The sequence below is a fragment of the Lepidochelys olivacea genome (assembly GCF_965140295.1).
Source record: "Lepidochelys olivacea isolate rLepOli2 genome assembly, chromosome: 3".
NCBI classification, from domain to species: Eukaryota; Metazoa; Chordata; order Testudines; family Cheloniidae; genus Lepidochelys; species Lepidochelys olivacea.
The window spans coordinates 173488626-173516314 of NC_140413.1; the positions used below are offsets into that span (position 1 = coordinate 173488626).

At 44.3% G+C, this 27689-nt stretch overlaps 1 protein-coding gene across 1 annotated transcript in view; it reads right to left on the reverse strand.

Annotated features, from left to right (window-relative positions):
- THADA (THADA armadillo repeat containing) overlaps nucleotides 1-27689 on the reverse strand; it is a 288720-nt gene that overhangs the window by 79797 nt on the left and 181234 nt on the right. The window contains exon 30 of the mRNA XM_084623532.1: nucleotides 22924-23039. Coding sequence (XP_084479658.1) covers nucleotides 22924-23039 — 116 coding nt within the window. The remainder of the gene's footprint in view (nucleotides 1-22923; nucleotides 23040-27689) is intronic.

The following is a 27689-nucleotide window of genomic DNA, read 5'->3' on the forward strand; positions in this document are numbered from 1 at the left end:
GTTGGTTTGCACCTGCACCTTTAATCTTCTAATGTTCTAGGCCAACGGTATAAGGGGTGGCGTGCGGACCGACGTGTCTCCAGTTCCCCCTCTTACCACAAATCAGAGATGATCCAAAGCAGAGGGACTGGTGCTTGAATACAGATAGAGACCACACACCTTAAAGAACTTCAGTTACGAAGGGTAACTTTTCTCTCTTCTTTGAGTGCTGGTCTCTATGTGTATTCCACTGTGGGTGATTGAGATAAATGAAGGGGGGGGGGGTAGCTCCCTTTAATGGACACCCTCCCAGACAGTTAGCTATAAAATCCCGGTTAGTAGCTGTTCTCTACTTGTTTTACCTGTAAAGGGTTAAAAAAAGCCCATAAGTAAAAGGAAGGGAGTGGGCACCTGACCGAAAGAGCCAATGGGAGGGCTAAAACTTTTTAGAATTAGGAAAAAACTTTCCCTTTGTCTATCTGTCTGTTATTCTTCAGAGAAAGGGGACAGAGCGAAAACAGGGCTGAAGCTAAGCTGCAGAAAGCTGTGAACCAGGTATGAAAATCACCAGATCATACCTAAAAACTACTCAATTTGAAACCCCAGATATGTAAGTAGATCAGGAAATGTCTAAAAAGACACAATTAGGTTTATCTCTTTTATTTCTGTAAGGCTTGTGGACTCCTCTGTGCTAACCCCCAAATGCTTTTGTTTTGTTTATAACCATTAAGCTGGACCTCAAGAAAATCATTCGTGATGCTTAATTATTATATTTGCTCTTTTTAAATCTAGCAATAGCCTAAGTTCCAGATGTATTTTCTTTCTTTTTGTTTTTAATAAAATTTCCTTTTTTTAAGAACAGGATTGGGTTTTTGTGTCCTAAAAGGTTTGTGCATAGGTTGTTTAATTAGCTGGTGGCAACAGCTGTTTTCCTTTGTTTTCTTTCTCAGCTCTTCCCCGGAGGGGGTGTGTGAAAAGGCTTGAGGGTACCCCACAGGGAGGAATTCCCAAGTGTACCTTCCCGGGTCAAAAAGGGGTTTTTTTGCATTTGGGTGGTGGCAGCATCTACCCATCCAACGTCAGAGAGAAGCTGTAACCTTGGGAGTTTAATACCAGCCTGGAGTGGCCAGTATTAATTCTTAGAATCCTTACGGGCCCCCACCTTCTGCACTCGAAGTGCCAGAGTGGGGAATCAGCCCTGACGGTGATTGACCAGGAATATTTAGAGAGGAGTGCAAGCTCTGGGAGGGAGTTTGGGTGCAGGAGGGGTCTCCAGATTCCAGGGGCAGAGTGTTGGGGTGCAGGAGGGGGTACAGGATGCTGGGAGGGAGTATGGGTGCAGGAGGGGGCTCTGGGCTGGGGCAGAGTGTTGGGGTGCAGGAGGGGGTGTGGGTGCTGGCTCTGAGAGGGGGATCAGGGCTGGGGTTGGGGTGCAGGAGGGGGTATGGGGTGCTGGCTCTAGGAGGGGGCTCAGGGCTGGTTTGGGGTGTTGACTCTGGGAGGAAGCTAAGGGCTGGCCCCGCTGCGCCGCCAGAGATTGCAATCAACTGGTTGGTGACCACTGCAATAAAGACAAGTGCAAAGTCCTACACTTAGGAAGGAAAAATCAAACGCACACCTACAAAATGGGAAAAACAGGGCAAATGTCAGTACTGCTGAAAAGGATCTTGGGGTTATAGTGGATCATAAACTGAATATGAATCAACAATGTGATGCAGTTGTGAAAACAGCTATCATTCTGGGGTGTATTAACAGAAGTGTCATATGTAAGAAATGGAAGGTAATGGTCTCACTCTACTCGGCACTGGTGAGACCTCTGATGGAGTGCTATGTCCAATTCTGGGTGCTACATTTTAGGAAAGATGTGGATAAATTTCAGAGAGTCCAAATTATAAAAGGTTTAGAAAACCTGAGCATCTTTAGTCTTGAGAAAAGAAGACTGAAAGGAGACCCGAGAACAGTCTTCAAATATGTTCAGGGTTGTTATTAAAGAGGACAGCAATCAATGAAAGCAGAACAAGACAGGGGGTTAATCTGCAGCAAGGGAGATTAAGATTTGATATCAGAAAGTTTATTCTAACTATACGTTTACTTAAGCTCTGGCATAGGCTTCCAAAGGGAGGCTATAGATTCCCAATCACTGGAGCTTTTAAAGAACAGGTTGGACAAACATCTGTCGGGATGGTCAAGGTTTACTTGGTCTGATCTCACCACAGGGGGCTGGATTTGATGACTTCTCAAGGTCCCTTCCAGCTGTAAGTCTATGCACTGATTGCCACCAGCTGAACCCATGTCGAGCTAAGGAAAAGACCAGACATCTTGAGGGTGAGGAGGTAATCCAAAATATCAGGAATACCTGCTGTCTCAGAAAAAATATGGTGGTGGTGGGCCCAGATACAGAAATGCTTCCGCTTGGCTAAGTAATGTTTTCAAGTCCTTTCTGCTCTTAGTAAGAATAGTTCGTACAGTTTTGTGACAGAAATATTTTAGACCCAATACCAATCCAAATACCAAGCCCTAAAGAGAAGAGCTTCTGGGTTGGGATGTCTGACTCTGCCATTCTCGAATCAAGAAATCTGAATAAGGATGAACTCTGATGAGCAGCCAGACTGACATATTCAGGAGACCTGGGAACCAGAACTAGCTGGGCCATTTGGGTATGATGAGAATGGCTCATTCAACAGGACAGAGCATCTTCCACAATATTAGAGGAAACATCAGGATAGGAAGAAAGGCATAATTCTAACAGTCTCTCTAAGGAAGTAGGAGAGCATCACCTCTGGAGAATTGGCCCTGAGCTCCCCTGAAACAGTACATGCTGCATTTTCTGTTTGTCTGAGAAGGAAACAGATCCAGGGCAGGAAGTTCCATACTTAGCGATGATGCTGTTCACCATTGACCTGTGTATTCTCACTTGTGATTGGTGGCAAAGTATCTGCTGAGTCTGTCCGCTAGTGAATTTTGCGTTCCTGGGAGGTACACTGCTGGTAGGGCATTGGGTTTTTGATATACCAGTTTCACAGACTGGACATTTCTTTACACAGAGGAATGGATCTCGCTCCTCCCTATTTATGTAGAATATGGCTGTCATATTGTCTGACATTATGAGAACATGGTGACCTTGGATTAAGAGTAAAAATGCCCTGCAAGATTCTTGATCTGCTCCTCTGAATGCCAGGAAATTTACATGCATTCTGGTTTCCCAAGGTGTTGGAGTGCCCCATGCTGGATGACTGGTCATGTGAGACCCCCCCTCCTAATAAGGAGGCTTCTGATTATTGTGCTGTCAGGTGCAAGGGATAGAAAAGGACTGCCCATGCATACACGTGAAGGCTCTTTCCACCAAATCAGAGAAACCCTTATCTTGATAGGGATTTTCACTACAGTGTACATGCTGTGTTTGCTCAGTATATGGACTGTTCAAAGCCAAGCCTGCAAGCAGCGGAGGTGCAGTCTGGTGAATGGTGCTATGTAAGTACATGAAGCCACATGACCCAGTAGAGTAAGGCAAATACAGAGTGATGTGCAAGGGTTGTGCATAACCCAAAATCTGTCCATAGGGAAAAAAGCCCTTGCTGTGAGTCTGAGGTCGCTCCTATAAAATCTACAGTCTAGGTTGGTATCAGGATAGACTTTTGCATGTTCACAGAGATTCCCAGGGAAGCTGGGAGACAGAGCAGTGACAAGGCCAACATAATGACTTCTGGACAAGTCCTGCCTGTAAGAAGACAGTCATCTAGATACAGGAAGATGGAAGAACTGCCCGTCTGAATAGTGCTGCTACAACAGAAAACACTTTTATGAAGACCCTGGGTGCAGCTGCTAGACCAAATGCGAGTACCCTGTATTGACAGTGGTCAGGACCAACCACAAATCTGAGGAATCTTCCATGGCAAGGGTGAATATCCACATGAAAGTATTTGAAATAAAACCCATTTCCTTGATGCTGAAGTACCACCTGCTCTGTTGCTCCCCACTGGAGGAGGAATTTTACCTCCTGAATGAGGATCTCCTCGTGAGAATGATCCCTGAAAAGCTTCAGGGAAGGGGATTGTGGTGGGGAGAGAAATTCAGTGCTATAGCCAGAATGGATGATATCCAGCATGCACTTGTCCAGTGTTGTTGTTCTTCAGTAGTGGAAAAATCGTACCAGGCATCCACAAAAGCAGATCTCAGAATCAGGTGGAGATGGCATCAACATTGGTCTGCAGCTCCACAGCATCCTGTCAAAAATATTTTTTTTGGCTGGGGCGAGAGGCTGGGTAAAGGCCTCAGCGTGTAAGGCAGCTTCTATTATTTCCTCTTCGGGGATGACGTATATATACTCGGGGAACAAAGGTTTGCTGGAGTCTTTTAGTGAATGCAAAGATTCATCTGTCTTCATCAGAATGGCCATACTGGGTCAGACTACAGGTCCATCTAGCCCAGTATTCTGTCTTCCAACAGAGGCCAATGCCAGGTGCCCCAGGGGAATGAACAGAACAGGTAATCTTCAAGTGATCCATCCCGTTGCCCATTCCGAGCTTCTGGCAAAACAGGCTAGGGACACCATCCCTGAATATCCTGGCTAATAGTCATCTATCCTCCATGAATTTACCTAGTTCTTTTTTGAACTCTGTTATAGTCTTCTCAGTACACAGATTGCTTTCATCAAAAGGCAAGTCTTGTCCAGTGTTCCACACCTTCCTGGAGAGCACTAAGAGTGTAGCCAAGATTTCCAATGCATCACTGTAACAGTTACCATAGATCTCGATGCCGTATCTGCAGAATCGACAGCCGCTTGTAATGAGGTTGTTGCCACTAATCTGCCCTCATCAATAAGGGCTTGGAACTGAGCCATATCTTCCTGGTGTAACTTGTCTTTAAAGTCAAGGAACTTACTTAAAATAGTTCAAAAAATGTATTTGGCCACAAGGCCTGGTAGTTAGAAATTGAAAATTGGAGGTTAGTGGAATTAAACACCTTTCTTCCCATAAGATCCAAATGCCTGGCTTGACTATCTACAGGTGTGACCCTTCAGTGCTGTTGTCTGGACCTTTCTGTGGCTGCTTGGATTACAAAGGAGTTCAGGGCAGAGTGAGAGAATAAGAACTCCACTCCCTCAGCTGGAGTGAAGTACTGTCCCTCTGTCTTCACGAACAAGGTCAGCTCACAGACTGCTGCGCTGGGCATCACAACATGGAGAATAAATGGCCAGCCCTCTGTGGAGAAAGAGGTGGTTAGGGACTATTTAGAAAAGCTGGACGTGCACAAGTCCATGGGGCCGGACGAGTTGCATCCGAGAGTGCTAAAGGAATTGGTGGCTGTGATTGCAGAGCCATTGGCCATTATCTTTGAAAACTCGTGGCGAACGGGGGAAGTCCCGGATGACTGGAAAAAGGCTAATGTAGTGCCAATCTTTAAAAAAGGGAAGAAGGAGGATCCTGGGAACTACAGACCAGTCAGCCTCACCTCAGTCCCCAGAAAAATCATGGAGCAGGTCCTCAAGGAATCAATCCTGAAGCACTTACATGAGAGGAAAGTGATCAGTAGCAGTCAGCATGGATTCATCAAGGGAAGGCCATGTCTGACTAATCTAATCGTCTTCTATGATGAGATTACTGGTTTTGTGGATGAAGGGAAAGCAGCAGATGTATTTTTTCTTGACTTTAGCAAAGCTTTTGACACGGTCTCCCACAGTATTCTTGTCAGCAAGTTAAAGAAGTATGGGCTGGATGAATGCACTATAAGGTGGGTAGAAAGTTGGCTAGATTGTCAGGCTCAACGGGTAGTGATCAATGGCTCCATGTCTAGTTGGCAGCCGGTGTCAAGTGGAGTGCCCCAGGGGTCGGTCCTGGGACCAGTTTTGTTCAATATCTTCATAAATGATCTGGAGGATGGTGTGGATTGCACTCTCAGCAAATTTGTGGATGATACTAAACTGGGAGGAGTGGTAGATACGCTGGAGGGCAGGGATAGGATACAGAGGGACCTAAACAAATTGGAGGATTGGGCCAAAAGAAATCTGATGAGGTTCAATAAGGATAAGTGCAGGGTCCTGCACTTAGGACGGAAGAACCCAATGCACAGCTACAGACTAGGGACCGAATGGCTAGGCAGCAGTTCTGCGGAAAAGGACCTAGGGGTGACAGTGGACGAGAAGCTGGATATGAGTCAGCAGTGTGCCCTTGTTGCCAAGAAGGCCAATGGCATTTTGGGATGTATAAGTAGAGGCATAGCGAGCAGATCGAGGGACGTGATCGTCCCCCTCTATTCGACATTGGTGAGGCCTCATCTGGAGTACTGTGTCCAGTTTTGGGCCCCACACTACAAGAAGGATGTGGATAAATTGGAGAGAGTCCAGCGAAGGGCAACAAAAATGATTAGGGGTCTGGAACACATGACTTATGAGGAGAGGCTGAGGGAACTGGGATTGTTTAGTCTGCAGAAGAGAAGAATGAGGGGGGATTTGATAGCTGCTTTCAACTACCTGAGAGGTGGTTCCAGAGAGGATGGTTCTAGACTATTCTCAGTGGTAGAAGAGGACAGGACAAGGAGTAATGGTCTCAAGTTGCAGTGGGGGAGGTTTAGGTTGGATATTAGGAAAAACTTTTTCACTAGGAGGGTGGTGAAACACTGGAATGCGTTACCTAGGGAGGTGGTAGAATCTCCTTCCTTAGAAGTTTTTAAGGTCAGGCTTGACAAAGCCCTGGCTGGGATGATTTAGCTGGGGATTGGTCCTGCTTTGAGCAGGGGGTTGCACTAGATGACCTCCTGAGGTCCTTCCATCCCTGATATTCTATGATTCTACTGTTTTTCTTCTCTCTTGGGGGTTTGGGCACAGGTACCCAACGTATGCCATAAAGGTCTTACTGATTCCAGTAGGGACTCATTCACTGGGAGTGCTACTCAGCTGGATCCCATAGGCTGTCCAGAAGCTTCTGTTGTGAGTCCTGGACCTCCTCTAAGGGGATCTGAAACTCTTCTGCTACTCTCCAAAGCAGTTCTTTGAATCGTCTGTAATCATCCAGAGGAGATGGTGAAGCTGGAGTAACCACCTCATCAGGCAAGGAACATGATACACCTGTCAGTATCAGTGGTATTAGCGGATCCTGTTCATTGTCCTCCTCTTCCATAGGCTCAGGAGAGTCTTGTTGGCCTCTTGGACAGGAGGCATGGTAAGACTTCCTATTGGATAGCACAGACTCCAGTCGCTGCGCATACAAGTCCCATTGCCCCCAGTTAGGTCAGCATGAGGGGTCAAACTTAGGTTGTGGTAGTATCCAAGGCATTGGGTACCCTCAGTCCCCACAAGGGGGTCCTCACTTGAACAGCTGAGACTTGTATCAGGAGACTCTTGATTCTCTGTCTGGGCTGAACTCTTGGTGGAAGGCAAGACAGTTCCACCAGTACATCCGACTCCCCTGATGAGGAGGAGGTCGGGTCTGGTTCCATAGGTTGTACTGGTACCGAGAAGCTGTGGCTAGCGGATGGGATGGAAGATGGGCTTCTCCCTGAGTCCATGATGTCTACAGGTATTGGAATCTCCCTGGTGAGGATCAGTCCCAGCAACTGAAGAGACTGTGAATCTGGGAGGATGAAGTATCCAGAGGATACGCTGGAGTGGTTTAAGATACCGGAGCCTTCGAAGGATGCTTCTCGTTGCCTTGCACCACTGAAGTTAGTGTAAAGAGACTCTTGGTAATCGGTAGTTTCTTATGGGGCTGTGATAATACCACTTGTGAATGAGTTTCCAACAGCATGGTCCTCGTGGTTACAGATGATTCATGGTCCCTTGTCTTCTGGTGCTTTGTCTAGGTTGGTATACCATGGCCTGTGTTGATCACAATGTGAGGATGATACTGAAGGAGCCTTGCTTCTATGTGTCTTCTGATCTAAGTCTTTCTGTCCTGAGTGCAAAGATTTGCTCAACCTAGACAGAGCTGGGGAGGGACTCCTTCTCTTTGGAGGGATCTGCTTTTATTCTTACTCTTGTGAGAAGGCCCAGACAAATAAATAGTTCTTCATACTAGCCATTCCGACTCCTGAGTCAAGACAGCGAGTTAGGAGGTGCAATTCTTGATGGTACGCTGTGGGGTGGCGTGGCTACCTAGCTCGGATCTGACTGAGGCCTCATGGCACGTTCCATCAGGTGCTTCCAAAATGCGGTCCTTGCACCTGCCACATTTGTCTGGGGAAGGAGCGACAGATACTGCACTTAGCAGAGGAATGAGCTTCTCTGAGGCAATAGAGGCAGCACTGATGGTCATTGCTGAATGCAAAGGAATGAGGGCAAGAGAGACAGTTTTTGAAGCCCTGAAGCCTGGGCATTATCTCAATCCTGTGATGGGGAAATTAGTTTAATCCCCATTCCAGGGAATCCTCCAACTGCTAGCTAAACTTGTAAAACTACTAACAACACTAACTATATATAAAACATTGTAATATTTATGTTGAAGAGGCAGTTTCGGACAATGGAGATTCTGATTCGGGCCAGGCAGCGGTAAGAAGGAACTGGAGCAGCATCAGTCCACAGTGCCCCTTTTACTTTCATCCTGGAGCACAAGGAGAACAACAACATAGGACCAGTGTTCCCTCTAATTTTTTACGTCCATGTGAGGAATGAATTTTGCTATGTGCACCAATATGAAGGTGATGTGTGATGGGGCCGGGGCCAAGGGGTTTGGAGTGTGGGAGGGGGAGCAGGGTTAGGGCAAAGGGTTTGAGTGCGGGGGGTGGGCTCTGGCTGGGGGTGCGGGCTCTGGGGTGGAGTGGGGATGCGGGGCTTGGGGTGCAGGCTGTCCCGGAGCTGCGGCAGAGAGAGGACTCCCCCCATCCCTCTCTCGCTGCAACAGCTCGGGGTTGGCTAAGAGGCAGTTCCGGTGGGGCTGGGGAAGGGCATCTCTCCCCGGCAGCTCCGGCGGGGCTTCTCTCCTCTCCTCTGCAGCTCCAGCAGGGCTGGGCAAGGGGCTCCTCTTCCCTGGTTGCGGCAGCTCTGGCAGGGCTGGGCCGGGCCAGGGGAAAGGCGCCTTTCCCCGCCTGCACAGCCCTCGATAGCTTGCTACACAGCTTACAGGGAACCTAGGTGTGGATCAACGGACACTACTTAAAAAAATTCTCTGCTCTCAGGTGCATGGAGCCCATTTATACCCACAGCAGAATACACATAGGGACCAAAACTTGAAGAAATTTTTGCCCTCCTGATTGAAAAAGACAACCTTCAATTTGTAAGCGTTTGTCTTGTGGAGACATGAAAGACTGAAACAAAAGTAGCAAAAGAGAGGTAAACCTCCTCCAGTGCTCATGATGAGGTGTTAATAATGAGGTGTTATTTATAAATTTTTAAACTTAAACACTCATGCTGTTAACCATGTAACAAGATGTTCATCTATTCAGCAAACACTACAGTCAACAGACTGACATGTTAACAGCAGTGCATTCGGAAATATCAAGTGTCACTGCCTAGATGAAATATGGAGCCAACACAAAGAATTTTTGTTTGGTGCCTGGAAACTCAAGAATGTCAGCACACAAATACAACACATCAAGTAACAGTGTACAGATGTGGCCATTTACTGCCATGGTGGAACCTTCTTGGAGCAACTGCTGCTTGCAGTCTGCTGCTTGCCAGGAGCTAGGATTTACGATGTGACGGAGAGACTGCCGAGACTCATCAAGCCCTCGGATCGCTACCCCTTCCTGCTTCTCCACATAGGCACCAATGATACTGCCAAGAATGACCTTGAGTGGATCACTGCAGACTACATGGCTCTCGGAAGAAGGATAAAGGAGTTTGAGGTGCAAGTGGTCTTCTTGTCCATCCTCCCCGTGGAAGGAAAAGGCCTGGGTAGAGACCGTCGAATCATGGAAGTCAACGAATGGCCAATGGCATTTTGGGATGTATAAGTAGGGGCATTGCCAGCAGATCAAGGGACGTGATCGTTCCCCTCTATTTGACATTGGTGAGGCCTCATCTGGAGTACTGTGTCCAGTTTTGGGCCCCACACTACAAGAAGGATGTGGAAAAATTGGAAAGAGTCCAGCGGAGGGCAACAAAAATGATTAGGGGACTGGAACACATGACTTATGAGGAGAGGCTGAGGGAACTGGGATTGTTTAGTCTGCAGAAGAGAAGAATGAGGGGGGATTTGATAGGTGCTTTCAACTACCTGAAAGGGGGTTCCAAAGAGGATGGATCTAGACTGTTCTCAGTGGTAGCTGATGACAGAACAAAGAGTAATGGTCTCAAGTTGCAGTGTGGGAGGTTTAGGTTGGATATTAGGAAAAACTTTTTCACTAGGAGGGTGGTGAAACACTGGCATGCGTTACCTAGGGAGGTGGTGGAATGTCCTTCCTTAGATATTTTTAAGGTCAGGCTTGATAAAGCCCTGGCTGGGATGAGTTAGCTGGGGATTGGTCCTGCTTTGAGCAGGGGGTTAGACTAGATGACTTCCTGAGGTCCCTTCCAAACCTGATATTCTATAAGGTCCCTTTGCTTGATTTTCCCCATACGTGAAAGCTGTTAACTGTGCATCAGAGAAAGTTGTTTCCCCAACGTGAAAATTCTTCAATGTGTTGGTTGCAGTTTGTGTGCCATCACCAGTATTTTGCTGCTGCTATCATGCACTTTTTTTGGTGTGCTTTCTTTTCTGGAAACATCATGGAACCTACTACTGCTTCAGGAAAAGCTGCAAAAACTCTTTTTATTGTGACGCCATTGAGAGCTTTCTGAGTTTTCAGTTTTCTCTTTTTTCCATTAGAATTTTTTTTTTTTTTATTGGAGATGTAGTGTTTTGAGTTGTCTTTGATGAATTGGACCAGATGGTGGGGTGTGTGTGTGTTGTCACGGCCTTGTTCTCTGTCAGGGCCACAATTCTGTTGTATGTTTTTCATTCCCTTCAGGAGAAACATATGCAGTTCCCCTTAGTGACTTATAAAAATTCATGAGGTCAAATTCATCCCAGGTGAAAATCCATTTATTTTTATACAGTTAAAATCAGAGATTAATTTGGCACATAATTTGATATGTTGCAAAATAACATTCTTATATATGCTGGGTACAAGAGAGGAGCTATGCCTAAGAACATAGTTATTGTACAGATTTTGTGCCTGCTGTGAATTTTGCACTATTGGATGAAACATATCCTGGACAAGAAAGTTATACATGTATATTTTAATATGTGCTAGGTGTCTCAGACATAAAAGGGAAGAGCTTTTATTACAGAAGCAGAAAAATGAAATGAGACAAAGGCAAGTAAGTGGGGAGAGGGCAAAGTCATACAGGACTTATAAAAATGATAAGGAGCATGATTTTGATGCAGTGGAGGAGGGAGGGGCAACAGAGGATTTTGAAGAGGGGGATTACTTGGTCAGAAAATGGCAAGGAAGAAGATTTTAGCTAGGAACTGATACACTACCTTTGTGGTGCGATGTAATGTACTGATGTGTAAGGAAGATTGAACATATACTGTAGATGTTTACAAGAACTAAAAGACACTTCATTCTCCTCCCTTAAGAAGAACTAAGAAAATTAACTAAAGACACTTGGAGACACTGCATCCCATAGCAAATTTGGGCAGTGAACATTTCACAAATCTTCCAACAGCAATATTCTGCCTTGCCAAAGGCCACAAGTGAAACAAGACAGATATTTCCATGGGCTTCTATTTAAATTAATAGCTCCAGATTGTACTTATAACTTTCTATATTTATAAAGTAGAAGGCACCTACTGTTGGTTTTTTAACCCATTGGCACGCAGTTAAGCAAAAACTATTTTTACTGGTTTCTCCCATATGAAAGAGCTTTGATCTTCAGCAACTCTTTCAAAGGTTCAGCTTGAAATATTGATTATTTCTGACTGCTTTTCACCAGAATATTTTTCCATAACCTTAGCTCTTCAGCAAGAAGATTTTCACATTTCTTGTTCTCTTCAAATATTCTGTGTTTCCGACACTAGGAAATATATAATTTTAACAAATGTTAAAGTAAAAGAATGTTATTTTGCTGTTTGTGGCACTTGAGGGAAAGGCATAACAATCTTTTTTAGAAAAAGAAAAAATGCTGCAATGAATGAAATGTAAACTATAAGAACAAAATGGAGGAAAACTTTAAAAAAGATCACCTTCACAAAAATGTTGAAAATAGGAAGGATAGAAAATAAGCATCAAATTCACTCAACCTGAAAAATAAACCCCCCTACTTTTAATATTTGTCCAAAAAGGGTAGTGATAAAGATTTAGCTGTTTGAAAAGTATCTTTTTTTTTTAAAGAAAGAAAGAAAGAAAATAGAGGGAAAGATTAGAAGCCACAGCTTAAATGAGGTGAAATATAAGTGCACTTCCTCCCTTGATGCCTTAGCAGCAAAGAGCACAAAGAAAAAACTCCCATTAAGTTTGTTTTAATGATAGGCTGAAAATTCCAGCTGAAAACCCTGAAGTTTTCTAAGACATACTGGGAAAAAATCAGCTTACTAGGGGCAATGAGAGGGAAAAAACCTTATTTTGTTCCCTAAAGACATACCTTTGCCTGAAAAAATAAAATTACAGTGCTACAGTATTTATGCAATAATGCTTCAGTCTCTTTTACACTTATAAATTAAGTGTTTAGAAAATAATACTGCTGTCTGCAGCCCCCAAAAGAAAAAAAGGACAGTCCTTCTGACAGCTAAGTATATCTGGAGCAGGAATTAGCTCATGCATCTAAATGCTGTTGCTAGGTAACAGCACACTTTGGTCTCATAATTTTGAGACCCACTCTTTTCATCCAGAATCATAAGTGCTTGAGGCTCTCAAGAAGAATGGCACCAGAGCACAGTGGAAGTGTGTATTTTAACTCAAGTTGCTAGAAACCATGCGGAATGAGTACAGAAATGACAAATTAATTTTAAATCACATCAGAATGTGAAACTACTGGCGATAATACAAGACTAAAGAATGTTTAAATGTTATTTCCCCATGATTTTTAGCTTTTCTACCCATTGCAAATAAGTACTGGTTGCCACAAAATATCATGTTTGCCAAGAGTCACCACACTGTGGTATCTGAGATATTACAAGTTTTTTTATACTTAGAATTAAAAGACAAAAACGGGTAATTCTTTGCTGTACTCTGCTTCTCTCCCTTTCTAGGACATACATATGGGACTAGACCTATGCAGTGAAAGATAATTCTGTTTCACAGAGGATTTCGATATTTTGAGATGAGTTTTGTTGCTTAACTCTTCACTAAAAGGTTAATTGTGACCATAAGGAATATTAAACACAAGGGGGAAAGATCTCAGGGCAAAATAGGGAAAGAACTGCTTAAACAATATTTAGATAAATTACATGTATTTAGTTCAGCAGAACCTGATGAAATTCACCTTAAAGTACTTAAGGAATGAGCCAAAGCAATAGTGCCCAGAGCCGCAAACCTGTCAAATTTACGAATAGTTTCGAGTTGACCCAAACTGCATTACAGGCAAAAAAGCAAAAAATTTTGCCCAGCTCTAATCATATGATATTACTGGAAACATTTGCAAAGGGACTGTTACTGTTATTTTTAAATATTTGGGAGGTGCTAGAGTACTATGGTGACAGGGACCATACAAAGTAGAAGGATTAGATAGATTAAGAGAGAGAAAAAAAGCCAGAACCTCACTCATTTACTGCAATGGAGCGACACTTATTTTCCCCATCCGGCCAATTCTCTATGGAGTATTTATTCTCTGGAACTACCCTGTATATGCCAGTTGAAACCGAGTCAACCACTAACAAGAATCCATATGCCTATTTGTTTTTCCATTTTCATCTTGTAATAGTAACAATGACTTTGGTGCAGGACACTTCCTGGGGACTAATGAACAGCTGAGGGAGCTGCGCAGCCTGGTAATGCTAGGGCAGACGACTAAGCCTCAGGAAATGCCCTGAGAGGGAAAGGGGTTACAGTAACAAGTTACTTGAGATGTCTGAACCCTATTGGTATTCCACTGTTGGTGCACCTGCGACTAGAAGATTTTATACAAGCAGTGTCAATTGGTACTGGCCCCTGGTTTCCCAGTACTCAGTTTTGAACCACTTAATCCACTCCATGCACTAGTCGACAGTCTGGTAAATTTCCAGCACTGGCAGATTCTTCACTATTTGCTGGTATGTGTGGTCATTCCTAATATTTTTGCTAAAATCCAAAACTAAAATCTGTTGTCCTGGTCTCATACTAGAGATTAACCAAAGTCTGGCTGTGCTCTCGTGACCATGAAGCAGGGCCCTTTGCAAAAGACTTCTTTTGCTTGATGTCCATTGCAAGTGCAGAAGATTCCCCCTCAGGTGTTTTTGCAGCTCAGTGGTCAGAACAAAGTAGAAGAGTTAAATGCTGACTTGCAGAGCTGCTGCGCTACCAGGGGAATGTTGCTGCTATTTCCCTGGAGTTAATTGGTGATTCTTGGGAGAGAGAGGACAAAGGAACTTGGCCCAGAAGTACTGTGGGATACTTCTGGCAGATGTCGGAGGGTTGGGGAGGGGCTTCATTTACACAGCAAAGTGATAGAGCTTGAGACGTGGGCCTCAGCTTGACTTGGACTCAAACCCTCTACCCTCACAAGGTCCTAGGACTCTGAGTCCAAGCCTGAGAAATTAGTGTGTAGACGGAAGTGGGGTTGGGGCTCAATCCTGAATCCTGAATCCTCAATCCTGAATCTGAGTGTAGACACACTCAAAGAAACCTTATCTTTATGAAAGACTGTGAAGGGAGGGTCCACCATAAGAGCTCCAAACTCACCGACCCTCCTGGCAGAGATAATCACAGTGAGGAAAACCACTTTTATAGACGGATGAAGAAGGTAGCAGGAAGCCAAGATGTTTGCATCAGTTTCAGTACCAGACGAAAGCTTCTGATAAAGGTTTCGGAACCCTTAAAGTCATAGTGTCGGTGAAGACTGAACAGCTCTCCACCAAAGAATGGAAGGTGTTGATTGCTCCTAAATCCACATTCAGAGAGCTCAGAGATAGGCCCAACTTCTCTGGGGAAAAGCCATAGTCCAAGTTGGTAGGGAACTCAGTCCTCTGGAGGTATCTGATGATGCTGGCACCAGACATACAATCTCTTCTACTTAGCTGCATAATGTTTTCTCACAGAGATTTTCCTATTATTATTAACGTGACCTTTCTAAACTCATCATCCACTCAAATACCAAGCTGTTAGATGGAAGGATGCTGAGTTGGGATGGTTGGTCTTGCCTTTTTCCTGATTCAGCAGATTCAGAAACAGCTGGATTTAGGACATGATACCAACCAAAACTGTTTCAGCCATCAGGGTGCCACTAGAATTACTGATAGGTTGTTCTACTTGATTTTTCTCAGGGCTGAAGGTAAGAGAGATATGGGTGGGAAGGCATACATTAACGGCTCTCACCACTGAACTAGGGATGTGTCCCCTTCAGAAAATGGGACACTAAACTATTTAGGAACAGTAGGCTGTGTATTTCATGTTCTCTTGGGAGATGAAGATGACCCACAGTGGGAATCCCCACTCCCAGAAGATGTTCTGTGCTACTGAGTCAACGCAGTTCCCATTAGTGTTCCCTGTGAAAGTGCCTGCTGAGTCTGTCTGCCAAAGTGTTCAGTATTCCCAGGAGGTGCACTGCTGACAGAGTTATCTGGTATCAGACGTACCACTTCCAGAGTTTGACTGCCCCCGTGTGAAAGGGGTGGACCTCGCTCCTCCCTGATTATGTAGTAAACTATGATTCTATTGCCTAACATGATCTGAATGTGCAGGGCCCAGACATAGGCGCCAACTTTTCCCAGCGCTGGTGGGTGCTCGCGCCCCCTAACCTCTGGCCCTGCCCTGACTCCATCCCTGCCCCACCCCCTTTCCAACCCCTTCCCCAAAGCCCCTGCCCCAACTCCGCCCCCTCCCTGCCCCTATTGGACTCCTTCCCCAAATCCCTGCCCCGGCCCTGTCTCTTCCCCAAGCACACCACCTTCCCCCTCCTCCCCAGCGCTTGCCACCATGAAACAGCTGTTTCGCGGCGGGAAGTGCTGAGAGCTAGGGGTAGAAGTGGGGAGGCAGCGCACTCAGGGGAGGAGGCGGAGGCAGCGGGCAGGGAGGGGAGCTGCCCACCCACCAATTTTTCCTCGTGGGTGCTCCAGCCCGGAGCACCCACAGAGTCAGCACCTATGGGCCCAGAGGAAAGGAAGGAATCTTTTGCAGGCTTTGTCTGTTGCTTGCAGTCTGAGATGATGTGCATCTTGGATTCTTGTTGGGACCACAAACCTTGAGCCATATGATCATCCAGATGTGCTCCCCTCTCCAGTAAGGAGCCAACCAAAGTCGCCATCTTTGCAGGTGGGAGGGTAAGAATGAAGGGAACGCCTACGCACACAGCTTCTTTGCCATTCCCTAGGTGAATGATCAGGTCACTGAGGGGAACAGACTTGTTTGTCCAGGTTCCCCGCTTGGCGTGTAGACTGTCCATAACGATGCCTGAAAGTGCATGATGCAGAGCCTTGCTAAAGAGTCATGTAGGTGCAGGCAGCCATGGGGCTTAGGACATCCTGGTGGGATCTAACTATTGCCTGAGGACTCCACCAGAGCCAGGAGATGAAATCCCTCCTTATGTGGAATCTGTCCACAGGTAAGTATGTTGTCACTGAAATTTAGTCCAGAGTTCTGATAAAGTCTGTAATTGACACTGGAACTAAAGTGGACTTTTCTGTTTACTTGAAGTCCTAAGGAGGCTGAGAAGGGAAAAGGACCGATGACTGTACCTCCCACTATGAGTGACTGGGCTGCCCTGGTGATGTAAGTATGCTACTACCATAGATAGCACCTTTGTGAAAACTATGGGGGCTGTCAAGAGACTATAGAACTCTGTACTGATAATGTTCTAGACCCACCATGAAGTGCAGGAATCTTCTGCGGGCTGGATGAATGTCTATATGTGAAACAGACATCCTTCAAATCAAGAGCTGCAAACCAATCACCTTTGTTTAGGGAGGGGATTATAGATACTTGGATTGTCATCCTCAACCTTGAATGGCGTACGAAGACATTCAGTTGTCTGAGATACAGAATGGGTCTCCAGCGCCCCTTCTTTTTCGAGACATGGAAATATCCTGAATAAAAACCTGAGGAGGCATAGGTTCTATAGCCCCTAGCTAGATTAGGGAGTCTATCCCCTTTCTGAGGAGTCTCTTGTGAGAGAGGTCCCTGAATAGGGACAAAGAAGTGGGTTTTGTGGAAGCAATGGAAAGAAACTATCATGTAGCCAGTGGAGATGATCTCTAGGACCCATCTGTCTGATATGACACCATGACAGAAAGAAACAGGCCAGATAGCCACCAAAAGGGGTACTGATAGAAGTGGAGACTACTTGGCAGCTCTCTAGGGTCCTATCAAAATGATCTCTTGGCAGGAGTCTAGGACTGGGGAGAGGACAATGGCAGGATGTTTTGTCTGCTGTGCTGGGAGGCTCAAACTCTGTGATGGTAAAAGGGCTGAGAAGCAGACTGTGGTTTATAAGAAGGCAGTTTGGAGTTCTTCCCCCAAGGTGCTATGCTCCAAATAACCAAGAGTGGAGGGTTGCACAGGAATCCTTAGGGGTTGTGGCAAGGCACCTCCTTGTCTCACCAGATTTAGTGCTTCCTCCTGTGGCAATGGCAGGCCTGGGGTAATCAACCCCACTCAGGGTAAGGTTTGTCTTCCCCCTTCTGTGTTCCCTTGGTCGTACTTTTAGGGTAGGCCTAAGAGTTGGCCTAAGGGGTGTTCTTCCACCAAACAAAAATGGAAACAGTCTCAAACAAAAAATCCCCTGGCGGGTACTTTTCACTGCCTCCTCACTGGTGGCCTCTCACCCTGGAGAAGCTTATTTCCCTACTGCCATTAGCCTGGCAGCAGCTTCTCTCTCTCTTCCCTCTTTCTCTCACCAGAAGAGGGTTTTTTAAAGGCCTCAGGCAGACCTTAATTGGAATCAGGTGTCCCTCATTGACCTGAGGTAACCCCTTCTCAGCTAGTAGAAAAGAGGGCCTTTAACATTCTGGGGCTAATATATATCTGCCTTCTAGCACCCTCTTCCTGCCGTCCAGCCTGACTTTATCACAAGGTGCACACAGATTCATCAGTTTTTCACTAAACAGATTGTTGACCTTGATGGGGAGGGTCCTCCACAGTAGCCTGAACTTACTTGGGAAACCCAAAGGGGCAAAGTAGTGAAGCCCATCTCATGATAACCACAGTCATCAGGGAGCAGGAAACCATATCTGCAGCATTAACTGAAGATTGGAGGGATGAGCTAGCTATCAATTTACCCTCATCAACAATGCCCTGAAATTGAGGTCTTAGTTCCTATGGAAGTTTGTTGGTGAACTCAGACAATTTGTTGTAGTTAATAAAGTAACATTTAGGCATCAATGCAGAATAATTCACAATGTGAAACTGAAGGCTGGAAGAGGAGAAAAACTTTCTTCTGAAGAAGTCTAATTTTTTAGCATTCTTGTTGGAAGGAGCAGACCTAGATTGGTGGTCTGTTACATTCAGTGATGGCCTGAACCATCAGGAAGTTTGAGGTGGGGTGTGAAAACAAGTATTCCACTCCCTTAGACAGTACAAAGTAGTTTTTAATCTGTTCTCTTAGCAGTGGGGACACTGGTGGCTGGGGTATACCAGACTGTCTTGTCCGGTTCTAGTATAGCTTTGTTGACTGCCCCTTGCTAGGGGCCTGCAGTCAGGAGGATGTCCAGAAATTTTTGAGTGGAGTCCTGGACTTCCTCCAGCAGAATCTGGAGTGACTCTGCAATTCTCCTCAGGAGGTCGTGAAATTGTCTGTAGTTGTTGGATGGCAATGGTGAAGTTTGTGCTATCACCTTGTTCGGAGATGAGGATGAGCGTGCCACAGGGTGACTGAGTGGGCCCATCTGTTCAGGTTGATCTTCCTCCTCAGAACACTCCCAAGGGGGTTGAGGCTATTCTGTACAAGGTGACCTCAGTCTGAATTCCTGCTCAGATCCTTTGAAGTTGAGAAGTTAGATGTAAGGATCCCAAGAACCACAATACGCCTAGTGAGATTGTAGGGGTCAGGAAATGGTGCCCAAGGAGAGAATATCACTGCTCCCAAACCCAGTAACATCCTGCAGGAGTGCAAGGGTGCCTACCAGTCTCTGGAACCTCTGTCAGAGCTAATGTCGCATCTCAGAGTGGACCAAGGAGCTGCTCAATAGGCCTCCGCCTTTCCAGACTACTGTACCCGTTTCAGGAGTCTGCTTTGTCTTGCGTATCACAAGTTTCACCGCACTTAAAAACTACTTGCTTAGAAAATCAGAAATAAAAATACAAAAGCGTCACAGCACACTATTTCTGACAAATTGCTTACCTTCTCATTTTGTCTGTATTAAATTTTAGTCTGTACTGACTTCGCCAGTGCCTTTTTTATCGACTGTGGTAAAACTAGGCAAATATCTAGATGAGTTCATGTAAGGAAGCTGTATGGAAGACCGCTGCATACCCCAAGTTGAGAACCACTCCTTTAGCTCACCAGAGGAATAAAAATCTTTAGATTCCACTGTGGAACTGTTGGTACTGTACACTTTGTAATGCTTTTGCTGGCAGATAAGACTGGCAAATGGTGCACTGACAGTGTGGATATCTCCCTAAGGGAACTCCAGTTCTGAGAGTATTGGTGATTCCAGGTCAGAATACAGAGCCAGGTCCCCAAGAATAGTACACCCAGGTCTAAGACTTGGGGAGCAGGAGCGGCGTCTGGCTCTTCATGCAGCCAACTATACTGACTTAGATCCAGCAGTGCATGTCGATGCTACTGAGTCCTTCTTCCCACTCTGGTGTGGTACTGCCAGTGTACCAGGAGATTGCTTCCTTATCTCTCATGGCTGGTACCACTGGGGTGCTCTTGGACCTCAATACCAGGGATTCAGATCCATGCTCCCCACAACCTCCTGACACACCTGTACCAGGGCACAGAGTCTCACTAGTGTATGGGAGGTAGTCCTCCGCTTAGAGGTCTTGGGAGGAGATTTCTTCCACTTTTTATGAGGGCATTTGTTCTTACCCTCCTGCTGCTGCCTGCCAGAATCCTTAGACCTGGTCTCTAACAGCCCGGAGATAAGCAGCGTCTGGCCAGGAGAGGCACCTTCAGCCAGTGTACAGCATCAGACAAACCAGGGTCTGACTGAGGCCTTATCGACCATTCCATCAGGTGTCTTCAGACCCAGAATTCACAGGATTTATGGGTTTGACATGGAAAATAACAGCAACTAGTACTAGTGGGATTCTTCAAGGTAGGTTTGCCAACATTGTATTTAAAAACACGGGACAAACCTCCGATATCCCCAATCTAGACTTGAACCTCTGGGGACAAGACCCTTTCCCCTCACCCCCATGTTTTCTAGGGTTTCTCTCTTGTCAGCTCTGGATGCTGCAGAGAATCCAGGGCCTCAGGTTCTGGGCCAGCAGCTGCTGCAACTCCTGTTCAGGTTCTGCACGGACACCAGGAGCCAAGGTAGAAGCTGCAGTTGCTGGTCTTTGCCTGTTGCTGTGCTGTCCACCCTGCTGGGGATGTTGGCAGAGACTCTCAGAGCAGGGAGACTACACCCTGGGTGTGCTGAACCCCCTGCCAGAGAGAGCCCCTTTCTTATCCTGGACGATCAGCGCAGTTCCAGGGCACACAGCCCCATTCACTTCCCCTGCCAGAGAGAGCCTGTGCAGAGAAAGTAGATGGGGCTGTGCTCAAGGGTTGGAGTTAGCAGGGGGCCCTGTCCAGCAGGGGGCCAGTATTCATGGGTACATATTCCACTCCCCTCCTGACGCTGTTTTTCCTGCACAACACTGAAGGGCCAGGGTTGGGAGGGGAATGGAAAGATGCAGCTATGAGTACTGGCCCCCTGCTGTTTCAATATGGGATAAAAGGTGTCCCGTACTGATTTAGTACAGAACAAGCAATTTTCTATTTAAATAAGGGACATCCTTTGTAATACAGGACTGTTGGTAACCCTATTCCAAGGTAACAAACATGAGTCATGGGGGGGGTGGAGGGGGGGTGTCACTCACTGGGAAGACCCAGGGGCAGTTCCACCAGACTTGCAGCTGGAGATCTAGTTTCAGCCATACTAAGAACTCCAAATGGTGGAGAGGTAACGAAAGGAGAAACACCCCCCGGGTTCCCAGAGAACTATGTAACCACTAAAACTAACAAACAATCTAAAAGGTAAAACTATGTACAGAAAAACCTGATTGGAAACAGGTACGTTAGCAAAGCTGCAGATACCAAGGGTTCCATCTCAGACCACAAGCAGTAGAGAGAAACTGGAGAGGTAGTCATTCCAGGCCTCTTCTTACGCCCTCAGTTCTGAGCACAAGCGGGCGCAGGCATGGACCAACAGGCACTGCTAGTGTAAAATCTTTCAGTCACAAGCACTCAGACCGCATGCTCCCCTCCAGTGGAATACCCATGGAGACAACCACTTGAAGAAGAAAAGTCTCCATTTCAGTGCAATCATTCCCTTTTCTTTTTAGGTTTAATACATGTAAATTGTGTTATCAAATGTTTCACAGATACTTTCATTATTTTAGTTAGGTAAAAACAAATTTCACCCTGTTCACGGTGCCCCTTAAGTAAATAAAATAACACAGATCAAGTGAGAATGAGCAAATAAATTATGGATAAAAACCTGTTTTGAAAGGTTTTAAACCAACACTGTATAACTTAACATAGTTTTCTAGAGCTCTATATTCAAAATATACAGAAAACATTATTAGTTTAAAAAAATACATATAAAGTTATCCCACTCTTATTCCTTCTGTCAAGTCTAAATAATAAGAGCTCTATTAATTTAAAAGAAAAATCTTTTATATCCAGATTATGTTAACACTGTAACTTACAATGTATGAATCAAGAAAGGAATGTAGAGCAGATACACAAAGGAAAACGACCTATTGATGCAGGCTTACATTAATGCATATGGTCATTTTATGTGAGTATGGCTTTTTATGTACAAGTGAAATAGAGGAAATACTGCAGTTTGGCCATACATCCAGATTAGGCAGCTGGATTTCGTAGTCTAAATGCTTCAGAGAATTCCTCTGTCAGAAACCTACAAATATATTTTCTCCTGAAAGTCAGGAGATTAGCATATTTATTAATGTTATTCATTTACAAAATGGGCCCATTAAAAAGAGACTATGGGAGCATGTAAACTGATTAAAAATATTATGCATATATAATTAAGACATGTGCAAGGCCCAACTCTTCTGTCAGGGTGGGGTACGCTTTTAGTTTATGTTATGCAGGTATCTTTCTACTGACTTTGGTCAACAGGATGTGTGTACAATTTTTTAATATTACACATGTGCTCAGAGAAACGTTGTAATAACACGCTATTTTCTTTTTTGCTTAATGGTGGCATGTTGGCCACCTCAACGTTCTTCTGCAGCAAACCTGGAGAAATATGTCCAGAATTATCCTGCGTTGTTGACGTTTGGGTGGACACAGCCTGCAAAAGATCCATCATTTGCATGCTGTGACACATTTTCTACATTCTTGGGTGAGAGTGACCAGGGAAAATAGGAAAAGTATGGTCATGCTCCTGACCATACTGTATATATTACTGTGACTTTATCATAACAGCCAAGCTCATCCAGTATTTGAGACGACTGTTCACATATGGATTTCTGAAGCTTTTGTGGTATATAACTGATAGTCAACTATTTCATATGTAGAGAAGAAGCTTGATAAAGCAAAAAACAGTGATATGTGTGAGAAAAGCACATTAACACTATTTTTCCTTTATTTTTTGGGAAAAAAAAAGGCCAAAAGAATGAATACATTTTATGAATATAACTCAAATTTCTGAATATTTCTGCAGAACTTATATCAATAGCCTTGCAAAAACAAACACACAAAAACAGCCCCCTCCAACCCTTCAGTGTATTTATTAGTAGTCTTTGATAACTTCTTGCATATATGATCTTTGAACATACCTCTTGGCCAACCACACTTTGGCTTTTATACAAGTGATGATGTCAACTAGCCCCTGCTGACGGTCTGAATTAAGCCGGTGTTTAGATTCCAAGTAGGACCCCAGCAAGTGAAAAACCTAAATGAAAAAAGAAAAAATGTTGCAGACTGCTGTAAAAATATTTTTTGACTCCTCAGCTCCTAGCTTTCACCCTTCCTCAAAATAACCCTATAGAAGAAAACCGCCACTAGCAAAATGACCCTCTACTGTTCATGCAGAAAAGTGGGTTAGCTTTGGATAATGGCAAGTTACATTTTCAATCTACTTTTCTATTACGTGCACTTTTCACAATACAAAATAAAAAGATAATTATCCCATAATAATAACCTTATAACTAATGAAATATAGTAAACAACCTAATAACTGATTTCAAGAGCAAAACAATTTAAACATATTTCTTGACACCAGCAGTTTTGCATTCACTCAAAATGAGCCTATCAATCTAGAGGTGGCAGCAAATCCATGCATGCTTATTTTACAAATGGAAATTACTTAGAACTAGTCCCTCTTAATGAGACTTCTATCGTTTCATCAACTTAATCAGAATAAGTATAATCACTTTTTAAATTGTTTTAACCCTTTAGCCTCAATGAAATAGTATGTGTACTAATGACATTTGTGTTAAACATTCTAGCTTTTATTTGAATCTACAGGTCATACATAAAAACTGTGTAAGAAATTAGTTTCATTTTTGGAGTAATTATTCTAATTAACTGGTTAGTATACTATCAACTGCATGTTTGTTTTACTTGGATTATGAAAAAAGATATAGGCCCCAGTCCTGCCATGAAATGGGCACAGAGGAATTCCTAGAGCCACCATGCCTGTGCATATCTAATTGCAAGTTCTGGGCCCAATGTTGCAACATTGTTCTGCCTATTAATAGACTTGTTCACAGTATTAAAATGATACTTTTTACTGTATTTCTTTTCTTCGAATGTCAGCTGTTGTAGTGATGTTATCACAGGAGGAAAAAGTGTTGTATATTATCAGCCTCACCAAAACCTGTGATAGTCCCAAACTATCCTTCCTGAAGCCCTCAAAACTTGGACCCTGACTACAGCTGCTGAAGTGAAAAAAAAAAACCCTGCTCTACTTCCCTATATTTATTGCAGGGCTCTCCTACTTACAGGAAAGCAGAGCTGCAATGCAATCAGTCTTCCCCAATACCACTTTTAGGGAGTTACATACCAACAAACTACAAGAGCTTTCCAGGTTGTCACCACTAACTATTATTTATTGATTAAAAGCCATTGTAAAAAGTTATGCAGTTTTGGAACACACACTAAGGCCATGTCTACACTTACTAGGGATCGACCGCAGCGCACTCTCTGGTCAACTCCGGCACTCCACCGGAACGAGAGAAGTAAGGTAAGTCGACGGGAGAGTGTCTGCCATTGACGCAGCGTGGTGTAGACACCGCAGTAACTCAACCTAAGCTACGTGACTTAGGTTGACTTACCCCAGTAGTGTAGACAAGGCCTAAGTTATAAACTGTGTAAACTTTAGTTTACAATTATTTTGCAACCATCAAATCTTCTAAATGTTCTTCATTTAAAAAAAATCAACATAGCACAAATGGCAACTTGATGACGAGTGTACAAGATGATCTCGTAGTGAGAAAAGATATTGTCTTAGCTATAAAATGTTGGTCATGGAATGTACACGAGAAATTATCAACCAGAAGAGGATTTATGAAATGCAAAAATCATACTATATAATGACAGGTTTCAGAGTAACAGCCGTGTTAGTCTGTATTCACAAAAAGAAAAGGAGTACTTGTGGCACCTTAGAGACTAACCAATTTATTTGAGCATAAGCTTTCGTGAGCTACAGCTCACTTCATTGGATGCATCTAAATAATAAATGAACACTTACAGCCCCCAACTAAAACCTCTCCAGCGCATCATGAAGGATCTACAACCTATCCTGAAGGACGATCCCTCACTCTCACAGATCTTGGGAAACAAGCTAGTCCTCGCTTACCTGAAGCAAATACTCACCAGCAACTACACACCACACAACAAAAACACTAACCCAGGAACCAAACCCTGGTGCCATCTCTGTCCGCATAGCTATTCAAGGGACACCATCATAGGACCTAACCACATCAGCCACGCCATCAGGGGCTCATTCACCTGCACATCTACCAATATGATATATGCCATCATGTGCCAACAATGCCCCTCTGCCATGTACACTGGCCAAACTGGACAGTTTCTATGCAAAAGAATAAATGGACACAAATCTGACATCAGGAACTATGTCAAGTATCAGGGGGCAGCTGTGTTAGTTTGTATCCACAAAAACAACAGGGAGTCCGGTGGCACCTTAAAGACTAATATATTTATTTGGGCATAAGCTTTCATGGGTAAAAAACCCACTTCTTCAGATGCATGGAGTGAAAATTACAGAAGCAGGCATTATTATACTGACATATGAAGAGAAGGGAGTTACCTCACAAGCGGAGAACCAGTGTTGACAGGCCCAATTTGATTAGGGTGGATGTAGTCCACTCCCAATAATTGATGAGGAGGTATCAATTCCAGGAGAGGCAAAGCTGCTTTTGCAGTGAACCAGCCACTCCTGGTCCCTATTCAAGCCCAAATTAATGGTGTTAAATTTGCAAATGAATTTTAGTTCTGCAGTTTCTCTTTGAAATCTGTTTCTGAAGTTTTTTTGTTCAAGTATAGCTACTTTTAAATCTGTTATACAATCTCCAGGAAGACTGAAGTGTTCTCCTACTGGCTTTTGTATGTTACCATTCCTGATGTCCGATTTGTGTCCATTTATTCTTTTACGTACAGACTGTCTAGTTTGGCCAATGTACATGGCAGATGGGCATTGCTGGCACATGATGGCATATATAACGTTAGTAGATGTGCAGGTGAATGAGTCCCTGATGTTGTGACTGATGTGGTTGGGTCCTCTGATGATGTCGCTAGAGTAGATATGGGGACAGAGTAGGCAATGAGGTTTGTAACAAGGGATTGGTTCCTGGGTTAGCGTTTCTGTGGTGTAGTGTGTAGTTGCTGGTGAATATTTGCTTCAGGTTCGGGGCTGTCTGTAAGCGAGGACTGGCCTGCCTCCCAAGGTCTGTGAGAGTGAGGGATCGTTTTCCAGGATAGATTGTAGATCCTTGATGATGTGCTGGAGAGCTTTTAGCTGGGGGCTGTATGTGATGGCCAGTGGTGTTCTGTTATTTTCCTTGTTGGGCCTGTCCTGTAGTAGGTGACTTCTTGGTACCCATCTCACTCTGCCAATCTGTTTTCTTACTTCCCCAGGTGGGTATTGTAGTTTTAAGAATGCTTGATAAAGATCTTGTAGGTGTTTGTCTCTGAGGGATTGGAACAAATTCGGTTGTATCTTAGGGCTTGGCTGTAGACAATGGATCGTGTGATGTGTCCTGGATGGAAGCTGGAGGCATGTAGGTAAGTATAGTGGTCAGTAGGTTTCCGGTATAGGGTGCTGTTTATGTGACAATCACTTATTTCCATTGTAGTGTCCAGGAAATGGATCTCGTGTGAGTTTCTTTACCCACGAAAGCTTATGCCCAAATAAATCTGTTAGTCTTTAAGGTGCCACCGGACTCCCGTCAGGAATTATAACATTCAAAAACCAGTAGGAGAACACTTCAGTCTCCCTGGTCACTCAAGAACAGACTTAAAAATGGCAATTCTTCAGCAAAAAAACTTCAAAAACAGACTCCAACAAAACACTGAAGAACTGGAATTAATTTGCAAACTGGACACCATCCAAGTAGGCCTGAATAAAGACTGGGAGTGGATGGGTCATTACAAAAACTAAATTTCCCCATACTAATTTCCCCCTACTGTTACTCACACCTTTTTGTCAACAGTTTGAAATGGGCCACCCTCATTACCACTACAAAAGAAATGTTTCCTCCCTTGGTATTCTACTGTTAATTGAATTATCTCATTGGCACTGACCCCCACACTTGGTAAGGCAACTCCCATCATTTCATGTATTGCATATATGTACCTGCTACTGTATTTTCCACTCTATGCATCTGATGAAGTGGGTTTTAGCCCACGAAAGCTTGTGCCCAAATAAATTTGTTAGTTTCTAAGGTGCCACAAGGACTCCTTGTTGTTTTTATAGAAGTTTATCACCTCAAATATTCCTAACCAAAGAAGTCATCTCTTTCATTCTGGGCTTCACTGCCTTTTGGGCATATGCTGTCATACCAAATTTTGGATTTCATACGAAAACAAACAAAAAATAAACATATTTGAACAATGATGCAAAGTGGGAACTCCATTTAAATATATATTTTATATACATACTTTTTTTCTTAAATGCAAGGTTGCAAAACAGCAGCGAGTAAGAAAAGTTACTACCAAGAGCAATATTGAAGAGGAGATAAGGTCAACTGGCCCGTAGGTGTGGGAGTTTAGTGCAGATGATAGAGGGCATTGACTGCATGTGTTTGGAAACTGAAACCAATTGCATGCTTGGGGGATCTGTCCAGCCCCATAGTGCTCAGGTGTACTATAAAAAACCATAGGACCAGCATTAGGAGTGTTTCCTTTACAAACTCCTGTGACCAAAGACTTTATGTCAATAGCCCTGTGATTAAATTCCTACCATTCCCTATCTTCTTGGTAGGTGGATGAACCTACAACCATTAGGGTGACCAGATTTCCAAATTACACATGGTGCAGGGGATAAGCCTGCAGGAGACGGGAGGTTAGGGAGTTTTGTGCA